This window comes from Capsella rubella, unplaced genomic scaffold (genome assembly GCF_000375325.1).
Source record: "Capsella rubella cultivar Monte Gargano unplaced genomic scaffold, Caprub1_0 scaffold_5, whole genome shotgun sequence".
Lineage (NCBI taxonomy): Eukaryota > Viridiplantae > Streptophyta > Magnoliopsida > Brassicales > Brassicaceae > Capsella > Capsella rubella.
This window is the reverse complement of record NW_006238919.1, coordinates 5955907-5974183: the sequence shown is the minus strand read 5'-3', so window position 1 is coordinate 5974183 and position 18277 is coordinate 5955907. Positions and strand designations below refer to the sequence as shown.

The window sequence follows — 18277 nt, the reverse complement described above, 5'->3', positions numbered from 1 at the left end:
AAAAAAACATATTTTGCAGTAAACACTAAACCCTGAAGACAAATACAACCGACTAAACCCAAGCATAACGAATAAAACGTAGATTTAATCACACTTTGGTAACATGAAAAACGGCAAATCCATAAGATTTTACCAAAAATGGCAAATCAAAAAATTTGAATTGATTCTTTTTATCCTCCATCGCTCATTCCAAACCTATAAATATATTTCATGTTTGAAATTTGTGGAAATGAATAGCGAACAATTTAAACCATTGACAACATCAAAACTTAATATATGTACAAAGCCTATAACCAAAGAAAAAACTTTATTCAACATATACACACAATGGCTTGTTTTTACTCTTCTCATCCATACATATCAATCTATATTGTAACCTTTCTTCTCATCTCACAATGGTCATCAACTACCAATGCAAAACCAAACATTGCTACCACTTTATCAACAAAACCAAAAACATGTCCATATCCATCATTACTCATATCAAAAGCTTGTAAAGGCACCGCATCAATTTCGTCCCTAGAAGAAGCATGCATCAAGTCTCTAACCTTAGATCATCGCACAGCCTCCACATCAACTGCATTGGAATTGGCTAAGGCTGCTCTTAATCTTGCCATGGAGAAGGCAAAACATACACAGTTTCTCATTGGTTCTCCAAAGAAGCCATGTTTCAAGAGTTGTATGGAGAATTATAAAGATTCTGTTCTTGAGGGATTACAAAAGGCAGAGTTGTCAATGGCTAAAGGTAATGTCGATGACATGGATGACGAACTTAGTCTCGCACGTGATGCTGCTGATTACTGCAATATGATTTTGTCTGTTGATCCAGATGATACAAGGTCCTTAGTTTTTGCGGCTAACGTAGCTGTGTATAATCATATTACGTTTGTGATGAGTGTAGCGGATTTGTTGTAGAACAATTTCAAGATTCCATTCAAATTAACAATATGTTTTGTGTTATTACACAATCATTAGTATGATCTTAGAACTTCTGGTTAATGTCTATCTTGTTATTGTGTATATAGAGATTAAAAAAAAATTACATTTAAAAAGCAGACAATTACATGTGGTATATGGTATCTCTTAATAGTATTATGGAGTACACTTTTAAATAAATTTCATTAAAAGTATACATTTACATTAAATTATCATTACAAATATAGGTTTCAAAAAATAAATTAATAAAAATAGCCAAATCTGTATACTCTGCCATAAAAATGTCATATGTATATGTCATAAAAAAATAACATGTCATTAAAATAACAAACTTTTATTTTAATTTCTCAATTTCTAAATATGGCATAATTTTCAGGATAATAATAATAAATTAATCATAATCATAAATTTTAAATTATGTATATCATGTTTCATGGGTAAAGTGGATTTATCTATAGTTTTTAATTTACTGTCAAATTTTGTTTCATCTAAATATTAAAATTTCAATTCCAAAACTATTAAATTTATAAAATAAAAAGACTAATTTGATTTTTGTAAAATTGTCTTAATTCATATTTTTCAAGAATAATTATTGTAATTTTACAGACTAATAATCTATATTAACTATGATAAAAATAAATTTGGAGTTAAATACAAAAATAGAGATGATATGTTAAATTCTAATTGGATAGACAATGTCATACCTACCCTTTATATGATTCTTTCCTTTTCATATATGTACCAAAAAGATAACCCAGCTTAAACCGAACCAAAATAACGCAAACCGGACTAAAATTAACTAATAAAAGCTAGTGATCGTCCGGTTCAATTCAAACCGGATCTGTATCAAGGCTGCCTCGGGTTCGATATGACGCACCCGTTACTCGTTTTCAATTAAAACGCTATAAGCTTCGAAGCGATCCTCATAGCTTCTTCTTCTTCTTCTTCCTCTCTCACTCACCGATACTCTCATACTCTGTGATCTCTCTCAGGTTCGTGATCTTTGTTGCATTTGTCTCTCTTGATCTCCCTTAAACCCTAATCGTTTCAATCCGAATTCTCCAGATCTGATCCATTTCTCTTCTCATTGTCACAGATCCGAGGGTTCTCGTGTTTACAAGGTAATCCGATTTCTGATCTTTTTGATCGCGTATCGATTTCGAATTTTTGATGTTGTTTTTGTTGCATTGTTGATGATGATGATGATGATGATGATTTTGGTTTTCGTAGATTTGTAATCCGTAAACGTACGTGAAATTGATCTGTTTGGTTAAATCAAGTATGGCTGCTCCAGTGCCTCCAGGAGCACAGAGACCTAACAATCCGCAAAACTCTGGTCCTCCTCCTAATTTCGTTCCTGGTTCACAAGGAAACCCCAATTCTTTAGCTAATAATTTGCAGAATTTGAACATTAACCGGCCACCTCCTCCTATGCCTGGTTCTGGTCCTAGACCATCACCACCTTTTGGTCAGTCTCCACAAGGAGCACAACCATTTCCTCAGTCAGCACCTTCTTATGGGGTTCAACAACAACCAAGGCCTTCTCCAATGGCTAGACCTGGTCCTCCTCCTGCTGCAATGGCTAGACCAGGTGGACCTCCTCAAGTATCTCAACCTGGTGGGTTTCCATCAAATTTTCCAGGTGGAAGACCCGCTGCTCCACCCTCTAATCAGCCACCGTTTGGCTCTAGACCATCGACTGGTCCATTGACTGGTGGTGGGTCGTCATTTCCACAGCCTGGTGGTGGTTCGCCATTTCAGCAGCCTGGTGGTTTCCCAGCTTCAGGTCCACCAGGAAGTGTAGCTGCAGCTCCTCCGTCAGGAGCTCGCCCGATTGGTTTTGGTTCACCTCCACCTATGGGACCTCGCATGTCCATGCCTCCTCCCTCTGGCATGCCTGGCGGTCCTTTGAATAATGGCCCTCCTCCTTCTGGCATGCCTGGTGGTCAGTTAAGTAATGGCCCTCCTCCCTCGGGCATGCCTGGCGGTCCGTTGAGTAATGGGCCTCCTCCTCCAATGATGGGTCCGGGGGCATATCCTAGAGGATCACAGTTCCCAGGTGGTCCTATGATGGCTCCACCGCCACCCTATGGACAGCCTCCTAGTGCAGGTCCTTTTTCAGGAAATTCACCTTTATCTTCACCTCCTGCTCATTCACTGCCTCCGCCAACAACTTTTCCTGGGCCCCCTTATGGCAGACCACCCATGCAAGGAGGCTTTCCTTATGGAGCACCACCACAGCAGGTATATCCACTGAAGTTCATGATATATGTTCTTGTCTAGCAGTAAGTGTCCAGTCGACTTATGAATTGGTGAAATATGCAATGCCTTTATAGAGATCAAAGGTAAACCTATTCTTGATGTGACTTGTGGATCTTTCCAGAAGGGAACAATTTTAAGATATGGATTCTTCTGCCTAGTAGTAGAATAGGGGACAATAAATGTAGAATCTTTAGGTTTGTGCGATTCTTCTATTTCACAACTGATGTATTTCCTTTGTGTGACACATTATGATGGCTTTACAACTTTGAAAATTGGTAGGTACCTTCTGCTCCTGGCACTCCTGGTTCAATGTATGGCATGGGTCCAATGCCAAATCAGTCAATGACCACTGTTTCTAGCCCCGCGAAGATTGATATCACTCAGATACCAAGGCCAGGTTCAAGCTCCAGTCCGATCGTGTATGAAACTCGCGTGCAGAATCAGGCTAATCCTCCACCAGTATGTCATTTAATTCTAATTTTTGAAATTAATGTTTAATTTTAAGTGAGTGAAAAACTGCTATGTATTTCCCCTGAATCTCCTTATTTTTTTATATTTCTTGTTGAAGCCAACTACTGTTGATTATATCACTAGAGACACTGGAAATTGCAGCCCGCGTTACATGCGATGCACAATCAATCAGGTTTGTAAAGCGAAATATCTTAAGCCAAATGTAATTATTTGTGTTTGAAGTATTGATTTACTGTGTCCCCAGACCTTGGATATACCTTGAATACCTTGTATATTGATACCTTGCTTCCCTGTATCCATAGATCCCATGCACTGTTGATCTTCTATCTACATCTGGTATGCAACTGGCGTTAATAGTCCAACCAATGGCGCTTTCTCATCCATCTGAAGAGCCTATTCAAGTAACACTAAACTCTTTAACATACTACCTTTTCTGACCACTTAAGTTTCCTAAGAATTATGGTAAAAAATAATGTTGACGTTGTATTATTGAGCAGGTTGTGGACTTTGGTGAGAGTGGCCCTGTTAGATGTTCACGTTGTAAGGGCTACATGAATCCTTTCATGAAATTCATTGACCAAGGAAGGAAGTTCATATGTAACTTGTGTGGTTAGTATATAAAAGCCATAGATATTGAGTTACTGCTATATCTGGTGCAATAGCAAGTACCAACTTAAGAATTGAAAGAAATATTATGTAAATTTGGAATTCACCTAGAATTTGGACACCTTTGAATTGTTATCATTGTAACCACTTTAGGACTTCGATAATGTGGAATGTTATTGTGATCAGTTTTCTCATCAACTGTCTTTTACAGGATACACTGATGAGACTCCTCGTGACTACGTGAGTAATCTGGGTCCTGATGGTAGACGTAGGGATGCTGATGAAAGGCCAGAGCTGTGTAGGGGAACTGTTGACTTTGTTGCTTCAAAAGAATACATGGTGAGTTTGTGAACGTTTCTAATAATTTTATGCCAAAATTTCTGTGATGTCGTTATAAGATGTCAGTTTTCTTTTATCAGCTCTCAGAGAAGACCAAATTTTTTTTACGAAGTAGTCAGTAATGTATTCATATGTTTTCAGAAGATGGGAACTTCTACTAAGGCAGAAAATTATGTGTTTCTCTATTATTGCGATACCTCTTACTAATATTGATCACAGATTAAAAAATTCCCTTTATAACTTAAGTTTTGCGTTTGAGCTAAGAGATTGAGTTTTCTATGCTGGAATGAGAGTTATGTTGATTATATTGTCTTGGCTATGCAAATTTGGTTCATTGAAACCAGGTGGAGATAAATATCAGTGTCTTTTTTACAGATACGAGAACCAATGCCAGCAGTATATTTCTTCCTCATTGATGTCTCAATGAATGCGATTCAAACAGGTGCAACTGCAGCTGCTTGCAGTGCAATCCAGCAAGTTCTCTCTGACCTTCCTGTAATTTTTCTCGCCCTTTCTAATAATAGACATGGAATTTAAATTTCCTTTTTTTCTATTTAAACGGCTGAGTTGGAAAATTAGGCTAGGCTATATTAACTAGAGTAATGATTCTAAATAGATATGTTTTATTTTGTCATTATTTTAAGAAAGTCTTGTATGCATTTTGCAGGAAGGCCCTAGGACATTTGTTGGAATTGCCACATATGACTCAACAATTCACTTTTATAACTTGAAGCGTGCACTGCAGCAGGTGATTTGTTATGTTATTTTTTTCCTTGTTTCTTTTGTTAAACTATTTAAAAGGTTCAATGGGGTTATCTTTTTCTGAGAAGACCTTTCATCCTTTAGTATCACTATCATAGATGTGAAGATGTTATCTTGCGGTAAATAATTATTTTTTGATACTTGGCTGAATAAATTTATACTGCACTTGAATGCCACTTCTCTGCTGCTTTCGCTTTCCAGAATGTGTGCTCCTTTTCTTGTTAGGATAAGGTTTTGCCGACTCCCATGTCAATTTTTTGTTCTGTTTCCATGCAGCCGTTGATGCTCATTGTTCCTGATGTTCAAGACGTGTATACACCTTTAGAGACAGATGTCGTTGTTCAGCTATCTGAGGTAAGCTCTTGTCATTGTTCCGGCGGCTCCCTGCTTATATTATTTATAGTCTCAATTCCTAAATTTCTTACTTATTCTCTGTTATTCTACTGGAATTCAGTGTCGTCAACACCTGGAGATTTTGCTGGAAAGTATTCCAACAATGTTTCAGGAAAGTAAGAGTCCTGAATCTGCTTTTGGTGCAGCAGTTAAGGTATGTGATTGCCAAATGTAAATGCTTAAGTATATATCGGATGCGGTTAGATAGTATCTTGAATTTTACGTGTCGACTAATTAGTATTGATTAATCATCGGGAAGATAATAAAGGAAGTGAAGTTGGTTTGTTGGGTAAATTGGCCAATGGGGCTGTAGCAAAGTGAAGACACTCTTTGGATCTGTTTTAGTGTAATCACGATTTTCCTTTGGCAAAATGATGGATTAGGTCTATATCTCTCCTTTATGCCATTGTCTAACGTATCTATAATCTTTTTCCTCCTAGGCCGCATTCTTAGCTATGAAGAGCACTGGAGGAAAGCTCATGGTGTTTCAATCAGGTCTGCTACTTATTCAATTTAGGCCATCAGACTAATGCTTTTGTGTCCAATCACTTGGAACGAATCTATATATCTTGAATTACCTGAAATATATCTATGCACCTTGATGATATTGTATCTTTTTTTAGTACCAGTTCATTCTTCTTCTTGCTTGTCCTACTGTTTGGTACCTGTATAACTTAAATGATATGATTACTTCTTACTTGTCCTCCATAGTTCTGCCTTCTGTTGGCATTGGAGCACTTTCTTCTAGAGAGGCTGATGGGAGAGCTAATGCCTCTGCAGGTGAAAAGGTACAGATGCATTTATTTTTTGTTTCTTATAGTGCATTCTGATCTATGCGTTAGAGGTCTTGAAGTAATAGTTTTTTAAATGCATTTCCTTGGTTTCTTTTGCTGGCTTGTTTTGTTTAGAAACTTGAACGGCATCTGTTCCTGAGATTGCTATGTGCCATTACTGATAGTAAATTCTCTTTAATATGATTTCAGGAGGCCCATAAGTTACTACAACCTGCAGACAAAACTTTAAGGACCATGGCTATTGAATTTGCTGAATATCAGGTATACCAAAATGGATCTATGTGGCAAAAAATTAACCAATAGTGTTTCCATCTGCATATCAATCATCTACTGCACTTTCCTCTCTCTTAGTTGTTGCAATATTTTACCCTCTCTAATGCATCCAGACATGTCTCAGGTCTGTGTAGATTTGTTTATCACAACTCAAGCGTATGTCGACATGGCTTCAATTTCTGACATCCCAAGAACAACTGGAGGACAGGTAGATTCAAATTTCTTTATCCTTTCAGGATATTACATATTCTTTTGGTTGAAAATGGCGTGCATTTGTTTTCATTAGTGATATATGACTTGCATAGTTCAATTAGAATAGTTGTTACCACAGTGGATCTCCTCTCTATACTATTTGTTATTTTTTCGCATGGAAGTATCTGTCTATTGTCTCAACCAAACAAAGGAAGCATGTGCCTACTGTATTGCCGTGACATGTGCATCACCCTTTCTTAAATTTCCTGTGAAATTTCTTTTTGCTGGATAGTCTTCCTGGGGATCTTTTATTGACTTTGAGCTCATAGTTTTGATTTTAACTTTCCATTATAATTTTCCAGGTTTATTGCTATTACCCTTTCTCAGCTCTTACAGACCCCCCAAAGTTATACAACGATCTTAGATGGAATATCACGAGGCCCCAAGGTTTTGAGGCTGTCATGCGAGTCAGGTGCAGTCAGGTAATGTTTTGTCAGAGAGTTCTGTCTGTGGCAAAATTGAGCTTGACGGTATATTGATGAATACCACTCTTGTTGATTACTGTAGGGTATCCAAGTGCAAGACTACTCAGGAAACTTCTGTAAGCGCATACCAACTGACATTGATCTACCTGCGGTGGGTGCTTCTTCCTTCAAATTTACGATGAGTTGTTCTGAAGCATTATGTGTATCAGTTTATTGTGTCAATTCAAAAAAATGATTATTTCTCTTTTGTGCTTTGGACTACGGAATATTTTATGCTGCTTTGTTACCTAAAAGTATAATACTATGCAAGATGGAGAAGTTCGTTGGTATAAATTTATTTATTTTTCTGACGAGCCTTGAGTGCCATGCAGATTGACTGCGACAAAGCTGTCATGGTGACATTAAAGCATGATGACAAACTACAAGATGGAGCTGAATGCGGTTTTCAGGTTTACTTTGTACTCATGTCAATTAGCCCATTCGAAATAGATTTGGCAAGACCTTACTTTGCTGAAATGTTGGTAGATTGTCTCATTTTATAAAGTGTTTATGCTTTTTTATGTTTTTTCTTTGATTTTCAGTGTGCCCTTCTGTATACCACCATATCTGGAGAAAGAAGAATTAGGGTTCTTAACTTATCACTCCCTTGTACAAACATGCTCAGTAACTTGTTCCGCTCAGCTGACCTAGATTCTCAATTTGCTTGTATGCTGAAACAAGGTAGGTGTCTTTATTTTGGCTCTTAGCCATGTAGTAATGTTAGCACCAAAAAAACCCATTCAGGGTAAGATATAATTTACATATGTTGTTTTTTTTTATGTAGCGGCTAATGATATTCCTTCTAAGGCACTTCCGTTGGTAAAGGAGCAAGCAATTAATAGTTGCATCACCGTACTACATTCCTATCGTAAATTCTGCGCTACAGTTACATCAACCGGACAACTTATTCTTCCTGAAGCACTCAAGCTTTTGCCACTATATACTCTTGGTATTTCCTTATCACTTGCAATCTGTTTGAAACAAAAAATTTACACCACTTCTAGATTGGTTTGCCCCTTATATGCAAAGAAACTTTATATGCAATCAAAAGCTCATTCTTGCCTTAGAGTTATTTGGGATATTAATTATACAAATATAAAAGATGTGTGCTCCCTTTCTGCCAAGCCAACTCTGCTGCTTTTCATGTGGCTTTTGAGTCATTGTCACATGCTTGATACTTAAATGTTAATTACGTTGTTTATTTTATTACATTCCATAAGGATGTATTTAATCCTCTGTTCCGTACGGATACTATTCTTGCTTTGTATCTTGTTTTGTCATTTTTCCAATGCGACTTATGATCTGACTTTTTATCCTTTTCAGCCTTAACCAAAGGTGTGGGGTTACGAACGGACGGTAGAATTGATGACCGGTCATATTGGATAAACCATGTGTCTTCATTGTCTACTCCTTTGGCCATCCCCCTAGTTTATCCAAGGATGATTGCTATACATGACCTTGATGCACAGGTATGGAGCTAAACTTTTAGCTCAGGTATTGTTTATTCCTTACTTAATCCACTCTATTTCAAAATTTTTGATGATTGTTCTGTAATCTATTAGGATAATGAAGAAAATGTGGTTCCGTCTCCAATCCCATTACAAAGTGAACACCTTAGCGATGAGGGAGTATTTTTCCTTGAGAACGGTGAAGATGGTTTGGTATATATTGGGGAATCAGTAAATTCAGATATCCTAAAGAAGCTCTTTGATGTTTCTTCAGCTGCTGACCTTCCAAGTCAGGTAAACTAATCATCATCTTAGCACATCCTATATGCTGTAGGATCTGACTGTTGCCTAATTGTTGGTCCTGCACGCTCCACAATGATTGTTTCAACATATTTTTACTTATCTTATTATTAAGAACACGAAAGATGAAACACTTTTCTAAAGTTAGTGAAACCTGCTTAACACATGATACGCTGTTTTTTGTCTTCACAGTATGTGCTGCAGGAGTATGATAATCAGCTATCAAAGAAGTTCAATGATGTGGTGAATGAAATAAGGAGACAAAGAAGTTCTTACTTACGGTACCAAAAAAGTCTCACTATCTTGTTCTTACTCTTGGAGTGATTACCGTTCTAACCATCTGTTCTCTCTCTTTCTCTCTCTGCAGCATCAAATTGTGCAAGAAAGGAGATCCAGCAGGTGAGTTACTCTTAGCATAGCTAACTTATAAATTTAATGACCCTTCCACATTTTTCGGATAGCAGATTATTAATCATTCTCTGCTCTCTTCTTGGTTCTCTCAGGAAATATGTTGTTCCAATCGTATATGGTAGAGGACAGGGGATCAGGCGGACCGTCGTACGTTGATTTTCTCGTTTCAGTTCACCGCCAAATCCAACACAAACTGAACTGACAGGTCTCTCTAGTCTCCTCCTCTGTTTCGCGTCTTTGAAATCTTAGATTTATAGAAGAACAAAAGAAAAAAGGAAAAGACAATCTTCTTCCTTTGTACATACTTTCGGCTGGAAACTTTATAATTATTCTTCAAGTTCTTGTGTGCTTGAGAAGTTCTAATATTCAATGGAAGATAGAAAGAGAACAGAGAACAGAGTGAGGTGGAGAGCTAGATTTTTTCTGCCTTTTCTTTTGTTTTATATAAGTATTTTTTGTAGTGCTACTTGAGAGAATAGTTTTTCCAATATTTACGACAGTCTTTTCCGGATCTATTATACCACATTGTGTTGTCTGCTATTTTCCAATTTTTTCTGTTGCTTCAACTCGAAATAGCTTCTTCTTCATCGATGGAAACAAGTGATATGTTTATCCAATGAATTTTTTCCTATATAATAAAAGTGGAGATATTAGTAAGTAGCCCAAATCTTCTTCGATTTAAAATATGGTAAATGAAAAAAGAAAAGATTAGCAAGTGCTAATAGCTCAATTGGTAAAGATCTCTGGCAAAAGCTTAGAGGTCGCCGGTTCGAATAGCGCTTAGACGAAACCATATAATATGCTTTGGTTTCGGGATTGAGGGATGTATGAGTATTCAATGTGGGTTTAAAGTGAATTATAAAATACATGCAGAATTGGCCAGTTTAAAGGTTTATGATACGACTGTTCTTCTCCTTCTACTTACTCAGTATCCCTGTTGACGAGAGTTGCTGGTAGTGGTACCAGTTCTCGAACTCCGAAAGCTCAGCCTCATCATCTTCAATCTCAGTCCAACAAAGCTTGTCCGTTTTGTCGCCCGACAAATGCGGGATCACCATCTTTTACTTTCTGGGGTTGGCATCTGATAAGTCGGTTGTGCGAACAGGATGATCGAACAATGAAGGTGAGACAACCACCTCGTGCAAGAGATGATCTCGGAGATATCTCCACCCAAGAGTAAATCAATATTGAGAACTCATTATTTTGTCTACCTCCCTTTGCTCAATTTAACAACATTTGTATTAACTTGTTCAATATAAACATTACGCTATTCATTTCAACCCTCGTTTTGTGGTATTACAAGGAAATCTGAATTTCTTATCTTTAAACCACTTCCTTAAATATTGGAAAATTCTTAAGAATGTTAATTCTGGTATCCACAGACCACAATCATTATGGTGAGCTGCTTTAGCTTTTTTTTCTGTGCGTGCACTAGTAACGGAGGTAAGTGAAAAGGACTAATTTTAAACAAAAGAAGAAAAAACTACAACGTTAGATCTTATTTTCTTTGCCCACCATGCAAAATAATAAGAAGCCAATCGCTGATAAAGAGAGGCATTACAACCAAACAAAAAAAAGTCGAAGGGGGCCAAAAACTCATCTTTCCTTTCTGCTTCTTCTCATGTGAATTCTAACGACTCACGAAACAAATCTGAGAGCGGATCACTAAGAAAGGGATGAGAAGAACATTAAGTTACCGGCAAATGAAGAAAAGAAAATCATGCCATTTTCACTTTCCGGGAAGGTGGCCGGCGAAATAAGCTTATTAAATCATCCAAACCCTGTCATCATTTTAAACAAACCTCCGTTAAATTTGCTTTCAAATAGTTAACAAGCCGTATTAGGCAAACCAGTTGTCCAGTTCGTTATAATTACCCGAGTTGTAATGACGAGGAAACTGAAAAGCACTATCAAGTATGATCCTAACACGAGAAGCAAGAGCAAGTCGAACGTTACACTTGCCACCTACAAATACAAAAATCAAACTGTGGTTCAAGAACATGCGTTTGAGCAAAGCCTCTGATCATATGGTTTGCTTTAGATATTGAGAGTTTTTTGCATTACTATGACCAGTAGAGTGAGAGATGCCCTATACCCCTATTCATTAGAAGTCCAAAGCTAATCCTATTAGATATTAAAGCAACTATGATGGAAGCACCTGGTATATGTTAAGGCTAGCCTTTGTTGAGTCGTAAAAGGTGAAACTTCCGTCTAAAGATTCATGTTGAACACTCACTTCAGCTGTATAATCCTCAAGTTCCTGCCAAGAGGTACCACACATAGTTAACACCAGAAATCATATACAATCACCAGGTAGAACGTGGTCGAGAAAAGCCATGACATAACATGGTGAGAAAAAGTACCTTCTTCAGAGCCATGATTAATGGATCGTTCTTTAAGAGAAACGGTGCCACCCGAGGGGTTTGTGACAATAAATCCAACCATGATCTCACATAGAAGGGATTTACAGCCAAACTACTGTCATCGGCAAAAATCTTAATGTCTTTTCCTTGGTGACCATAGATATGCTTCTGCGAGAGTCAATATATATTTAAGTCAATTATTAGAATAAATAACAAGAATACAGATTGCAATGTTTCATGAACTTGGATGACATTTTCTCTTCCATCCAAATAAACAACAGAAAGTAAGTACTTGAGTTTAGTGGTTGTCTTACCGCAAGGCTTTCGGCCACCAACTTGACACCCTTAATGATAGCATCTTCATTCACCAATTGCCTGCAGAAAATTCATCGTTATATTTAGTATAGTGAAAATTCTTGATGGATAAACAGAAAAGTATACACCGATATATGTCGTCAGAACGCATAAAACAGATAATAGTTTTGTAAGTGCTACCTTGTGTCAGACAGACTTCCAGAATTTTCCAGTAACTCGGGTGGTGTTGAAAGTTCGGATAAAGTGGCAGCAGTTACTCTGAGCCTTGAAAACTGTTCATGCTCCCAAGCAACCTACACAATTCAGCAGCACAAAATCAGTTAGCAAGGGTTTTGTAATGAAGAGTAAAACAACTGACAGAGAGAAAAAATAGTACAGTCAAACATCTCAAATAACCACTGCATGGGAAGATAACTAATGGAAATGAAATGAAATCAATGAACTAAGCACAAGGTAGGTTTTTTTTGTTCAACGAGCAAAGGGTAAGTTATTATAAAGAACAATTTAACATTATAAGTTCTAAAAATCAATTGGACACCTGCGATTTCCGCAATCAAGATGAAAAGAGCATGCGAAACAAAAAAATGTACTCTCTACATTTGCATCAGTTCAAAACGTGGAGTATCGACTCACTCGTGAATTAGAGATATTAATCTTCTTGTGCTTCAGACCAACTTGAAAACCCAAGTCTTGACCCACATTAGAGAAGCCCTGCAAATATGCATCCATTAACCAATGAACCATAATAATAGCTACTCATCGCGACAATCCATACACTATTTCTTTTACCTCAAAAATTTGTTTGATATAGGCGTTATCTGGAGGCTTTGACACATGGATCAATAGTTCGCTGTCCCAAGAACCAACACTGTTCAAGCAAATGGCATAATCAATGCTCTCACGCATCCTCTGATCAAGGCTCTTCAGCCACTGCAGAAGATAAAATGCTTAATGAAGAATACCAACAAATTTGCAAATACACAAAACGTAAAATGCAGAAGTATACGATTTTAATAGAATCAAAATTGTAAGGTATAGTTACCTTTTGGGTTCCTTCATAGTTGTAGGGTCCACCAGATGTTAGTGCAAAAAGTAAATTGTATCTTCCTCTTGTCTTGGGATTTGAGTACAGAATGGAAAATAGTCTAGCCACTTCAAGAAGCGACACGACCCCACTTCCATTGCTGTCACTTCCAACTGATAATGCCTACAAACACAAGTTACTCAGGTACATACTTGATACTATAACAATAGTAAGATGATCCACTACTCATATTACATACCGGAGCTGCTCCAAAGGTATCATAAGATGCAACTACAGCAATTGTTGGAAGCTGGTTGGAATCTCCATCTGCTCTTGATCCTGGAAGCCATCCCTACACACAAACCAAATCCTCTCAGGCTATCAGCACAAGAGAGATAGAGAAAGAGGGCGTGAAAGTACACATCTAGATCCAATGAGTAACTTACAAGGAGCAGGCAGATCAAAAATAAGATAAGTAATAATGTCAAACCTAGGTTCAATGATACTAAATATGAGGGAAGTGTACACCAAATTTCTCGTCGCTAAAAATTGGATGCCTTTAAAATTGTTCCTATAGAGATGATGAAAGCAAAAATGATGCAGTAATGCATACAACCACAAACCAGACCATTAGAGTTTAACAACTGAAGTATCTACAGGCTGTCATGTTAACTATACTCATCTTAAAATACAGCCAGCCAAGGTTCCCAAAACTGAATCAGCTAATAATTGAAGACACTACAGGGAAGGCTATGCTACATTTTAAGATATCAAAGCTAGTCATAAAATTAAAAGAGCTAAATTAAATTCAGTGTGTTACCTGAATGTTTGTGATGGTAGGAGATGCAATTTTTCTGGGCTCTGATACAGAGATAACAAGCTTATATCTGAAAATAGTAACAGAGAGAGATAGTTTACATACATACTAAAATAAAAGTTTATCAATAAACATTCCATGGAAATGAACAATATCGTAGACAGAATAAGCATACTAAATATCGATGCAGAGTTCAATAAAGCTTAAGCATCTACCTATATAGACAAAATGTGCAAGTCGACCAAGTATTTATAACATAGCCTCCCCAATCTTGAAGTCACACATTGTCATTGTTATACTCAGATTGTAATTGAACTGTTTACTAGAAGGCATATCACAACATCTCACTAAAAATTCAATTTTGAACAACTAACTGACTAACCCGCCTGTAGTCGCAGTAGCTTGCTGACCAAGAGCATCATTCTTCTTTACATCAGCCAACATAGCATCAGTCTCTTCATTCTCAAATGCGAAGTATACAGGAAACTGTAAGAGTAAACAGTAGATTACCATAAGAGCTACGCAAGCTACTGTTCAACTAAACTAACACACATAAAACGAAACACTCACAGGTATGTTTCCATGAACAAGTAACTTCTCAAGTTCAGCTAACAAGTTCCTAAACCCATCATTTTCAGAGCTTTGACTTCCACCATCAATGTTCCCTGGCCTAAACGTCTGAGGAAGCAAAATCAACAATCCACCAAGCGACTGCTTCTGAGAAATGTAATCTGCAACATTTATGTACCAAAATCTTACAAATCCAGAAACTCGAACTCAACAAAATCAAACTCCGATTTGAGCTACTCTAATCCAAGAAACCAAATCAAACTCCGATTAGAGCTACTCTAATCCACGAAAACCAAATCAATACCTCGAACGAAACCAATATCAAGCTCGCGAAGAGGAAGTATAAGTACAGAACGAGATAGATCGGCGCCGCGTTGGAAGCTAAGAGAAGCAGCATGATGATTAAGAGAAGAGAAACGAGAACCAAAAGGAACACCAGAGATATCGTACTGAATCAGACGATAAACATCAACAACAGTAGCGGCATCGCAAAGCTCGACACAAGCGACGAGTATAAGCATAAGCGCAACGACGGGATACATCGATTCGAATACCATGACTCGATGTCTCTGCTTCGATTTCTTCTCATCCGCCATTGTTGGTGTGGATGATGTGTGGATCTAGGGTTTTGTGCAAGAAGAAGAGATCTCGGATTTGATCCGAAGCTGAGTTTTTTTTTTTTTTTTTTAGTTATGAGTTTTAGAGAGAGTCTTTAGTAGTCTTCACCACTAGTTTATTGTTTATTTGACTTCTTGTTTTTTTTTTTTTTTTTTTTTTTGAAGTATGTAAGAAAATACAATTGCTCTATGAGAAAACGATCTAAGCACGATCTCACAACAACACATGAATTGTTTCTAACTCTTGGTCATAGTAACATCTCTCAAACAATGGTTAGTACTTGCTGATTTTGACATTTTTTCGGTCGATATTTCGTAAGAGAATGATCGTATTTTGGGTACGATGGAACCGTCGTCGCGATGACTAGACAATGGTGTGTATTAGGGTGTTAAAAACGAAGTTCGTTTGAATGAGAAATGGATGTTCGAAGTAGTTATTTAAGAAATTTCGAAGTTGATGACAAAAAAAAAAATGAAATTTTGAAGTTTTGATTAAAGGTCAAATAGACGAGTTTGGATGTTTTTATCCAAGCAAACCACAAACGCACATCGAATCGTGCTGAGTCAGGCTGGATTTAGGATTTGATATATGGGATTTGAGATTAGGAAAATAGGCTTATAATCCATAAGTTTATTATTATTTGTCTTAGGAGCATCTTTATCCGTATATTTGTGGGGATATATCTAATGAATTTATATCTCTATATTAGTAAAAGAGAAGTACAAAATAGAATATGGGTCGGGTCAAAATTAAAAAATTAACCCAATTTTTACAATTGGATACTTCAAAATTGGATATTAAATTGGGTTTGGATACATACATCGGATACTTCCCATATCTAATTTTAGGATTGTATTATTTCCATAACTAATTATAGGATTTCCTAATATTTCTCTAATTAATTTAATATAACCTATTAAAAAAATTATTATTCTTCTTTCACTTTTATTTGATCTTATTTTTAATTTATGATATTATACTATATAATATAAATATTTAACAAAAATTTAACTTTTTTTGCATATGATGCAATTTAAATTTTTCAAAACGGACATATAATACTCAACTACACTCGGTTAAATATTTTGGACAATGGTTTAAAATCATTATAAGTTTGACCAATATTAAAACCATTGTTTCATGAGCATATTTAAAATTTCAAAAAGTTTCAAAATATTATAATTAAAAGGTTCAAATATGTAAAAATTTTAGAATTTAAAATATTGAAAATATTTTTTTGAAGACATAAATGTAATTTTGGAGACATAATTTTTATTGATAAATATATTATATATCAAACTATGTAAATTATAGATAGTTCACGAGTAGTTTGTTAGAATCACAATTATAATGATAAAACGATTTATAAATAATATTTTTTACGAAATGAATTCTGTTACGGGTTGGTCCTTCAAAAAATATATTGTAAATATGTAATTTTTACGTATATTCCTACTTTTACTACAAAAATGGTCAAAATGAATAATTTATAAACAAATATTATTTTGTGCTGTTAAATTTTCAATGTGTTTTTAATTGCATCAAAACTCAATATATGATTATTTACTCGCTTTTTTTTATTATTTTATTTAAATTTATTATATAAATATATGATTCACCGTAATCGACTGTACTGCAATAAATTTAAAATGTAACATATTTTAATTCGTTAAAGATTTTATATATATAATTACTTCGTCCGCGCTGTAGCGCGGATCCGAACCTAGTTATTATAATAAAAGAGAGGGAGAGATAGAGAGAAGAAAAATGACTTCCACTCCTGATACGCCACGTGGCCGTAAGACTTGAGTCTTGGGCAAGATCTGAATGCATCCTGACACGCTACTGTGTTATTATTTCCTGGTTTTTTTAAGGATATAAGACCCATGGACATATGCCGATAAAGATGCTCTAACATAGTTTTTAAATTAAGTTGTTGAATAATTCAACAAATATCTACTCTTTAATTGGAAATGAGAAAGATTTTCTCCTTAAACCTTCATTTTCATAAATTGCTATTGTCATTATTGCTCATGTTAATTAATTTTCTGATTTTTGCTTGAGTGTTGTGATTTTGCTTGGGTAAATGGTTTAGTTATAAAGTGACCCTCTCTTCTTCCTTTTCTAATTAGTAATTATGTCATCAAAAACAATAATCCCCTTTCTCTCTTCTTCTTTCTTAGGCTCCGAATGGAGAAAGCAGATTAGGCAAAGCGGATCAAGCATTTCAAGCAGATCAAGTGAAACAAGTGCAGATCAAGTGAAACAAGTGCAGATCAAGCTTTTTTTGCAGAACAATTGCGGATCATTTATTTTAATTGAAATTTTTTAAAATAAAAAGAAAGAGAAAGCTGTTGAAAAATCAAAGAAAAAAAAAAGTAAAAAGCAGATACATGCTTGTACCACTCCCAAATAGGTGAAGGACTACCGTAGGTGGCAGATCCTTGTGTTTTTGAACTGCATGCAGTTCAATAATATTTTATTATTTTAAAAATCGAACTGCTTTATAATTAAATAAAAAAGGTGAATGGAAACACATGTGCAGTTCTCCCACTCATGCAGTAGAACTGTCTTTTATCTGCATTTCCATTCATAGCCTTAGTTATCAAACCTGAGAATGCAACATAACGTTAGAGCAGCTCCATGAACATATGATGATGTGTATCTGACATTTAAAACAATTAAAAATAAATCAAAGAGTTAATTTTTAATAGGAAAATCTAGATACGTTTGACAACCTCTTCGAAGCCCTTAAGTGTCAGATTATTATTGGTTCTATTTTATAAATAAATAAAATCTATTTTAATTTTTTTACAATCAAAGAAATTGAAGAAACAAATATTACAGAGATGGAGATAC

The 18277-nt window shown here is 36.0% G+C and overlaps 3 protein-coding genes across 6 annotated transcripts; 2 read left to right on the top strand and 1 right to left on the bottom strand.

The window, feature by feature from the left end:
* The first annotated feature begins 327 nt into the window (after nt 1–327).
* Nucleotides 328–915, top strand: LOC17887010. Its single transcript, XM_006293012.1, has one exon. The coding sequence runs from the start codon at nt 328–330 to the stop codon at nt 913–915; it is 588 nt and encodes a 195-aa protein (XP_006293074.1).
* Nucleotides 916–1853: 938 nt separating this feature from the next.
* On the top strand, nt 1854–10991 carry LOC17887430 (protein transport protein Sec24-like CEF). Of its 4 annotated transcripts, none has more exons than XM_006290466.2 (27): nt 1854–1928; nt 2033–2057; nt 2167–3180; nt 3478–3657; nt 3767–3841; nt 3972–4070; nt 4167–4278; nt 4487–4614; nt 4990–5109; nt 5282–5362; nt 5653–5730; nt 5831–5923; nt 6210–6264; nt 6481–6557; nt 6753–6824; nt 6961–7044; nt 7391–7510; nt 7596–7664; nt 7885–7962; nt 8095–8233; nt 8337–8501; nt 8876–9021; nt 9115–9294; nt 9493–9581; nt 9668–9699; nt 9804–9916; nt 10641–10991. In XM_006290466.2, the coding sequence occupies exons 3-26, from the start codon at nt 2218–2220 to the stop codon at nt 9911–9913; spliced, it is 3345 nt and encodes a 1114-aa protein (XP_006290528.1). In that variant the 5' UTR covers nt 1854–1928; nt 2033–2057; nt 2167–2217; the 3' UTR covers nt 9914–9916; nt 10641–10991. The 4 variants fall into 4 exon arrangements, with proteins under 4 accessions (XP_006290528.1, XP_023639096.1, XP_006290529.1 ...); XM_023783328.1 differs by having other exon boundaries at nt 10585–10991; XM_006290467.2 differs by lacking the exon at nt 10641–10991 and having other exon boundaries at nt 9804–10251.
* A 163-nt stretch (nt 10992–11154) lies between these two features.
* Nucleotides 11155–15494, bottom strand: LOC17886054 (nicalin-1). Its single transcript, XM_006292615.2, has 14 exons — nt 15105–15494; nt 14801–14961; nt 14613–14716; nt 14234–14300; nt 13673–13765; nt 13432–13596; nt 13179–13319; nt 13023–13100; nt 12570–12682; nt 12389–12449; nt 12075–12242; nt 11870–11971; nt 11587–11676; nt 11155–11492 (listed from the first exon to the last, which is right to left on the bottom strand). Exons 1-14 carry the CDS (start codon nt 15394–15396, stop codon nt 11430–11432), a joined length of 1698 nt encoding a protein of 565 aa, XP_006292677.1. The 5' UTR covers nt 15397–15494; the 3' UTR covers nt 11155–11429.
* Between the last annotated feature and the right edge of the window lie 2783 nt (nt 15495–18277).

Bases quoted from the DNA above. Each gene is read 5' to 3' on its own strand.
- LOC17887010 (XM_006293012.1), top strand. From the start codon at position 328: ATGGCTTGTTTTTACTCTTCTCATCCATACATATCAATCTATATTGTA.
- LOC17886054 (XM_006292615.2), bottom strand. From the start codon at position 15,396: ATGGCGGATGAGAAGAAATCGAAGCAGAGACATCGAGTCATGGTATTC. The intron at 14,301-14,612 runs GTTAGTCAGTTA...TACTATTTTCAG, and splicing joins GCTACTGCGACTACAGGCGG to ATATAAGCTTGTTATCTCTG. The intron at 13,766-14,233 runs GTAACACACTGA...GTTTGTGTGTAG, and splicing joins CTACCATCACAAACATTCAG to GGATGGCTTCCAGGATCAAG.
- LOC17887430 (XM_006290466.2), top strand. From the start codon at position 2,218: ATGGCTGCTCCAGTGCCTCCAGGAGCACAGAGACCTAACAATCCGCAA. The intron at 6,558-6,752 runs GTACAGATGCAT...ATATGATTTCAG, and splicing joins ATGCCTCTGCAGGTGAAAAG to GAGGCCCATAAGTTACTACA. The intron at 9,582-9,667 runs GTACCAAAAAAG...CTCTCTCTGCAG, and splicing joins CAAAGAAGTTCTTACTTACG to CATCAAATTGTGCAAGAAAG.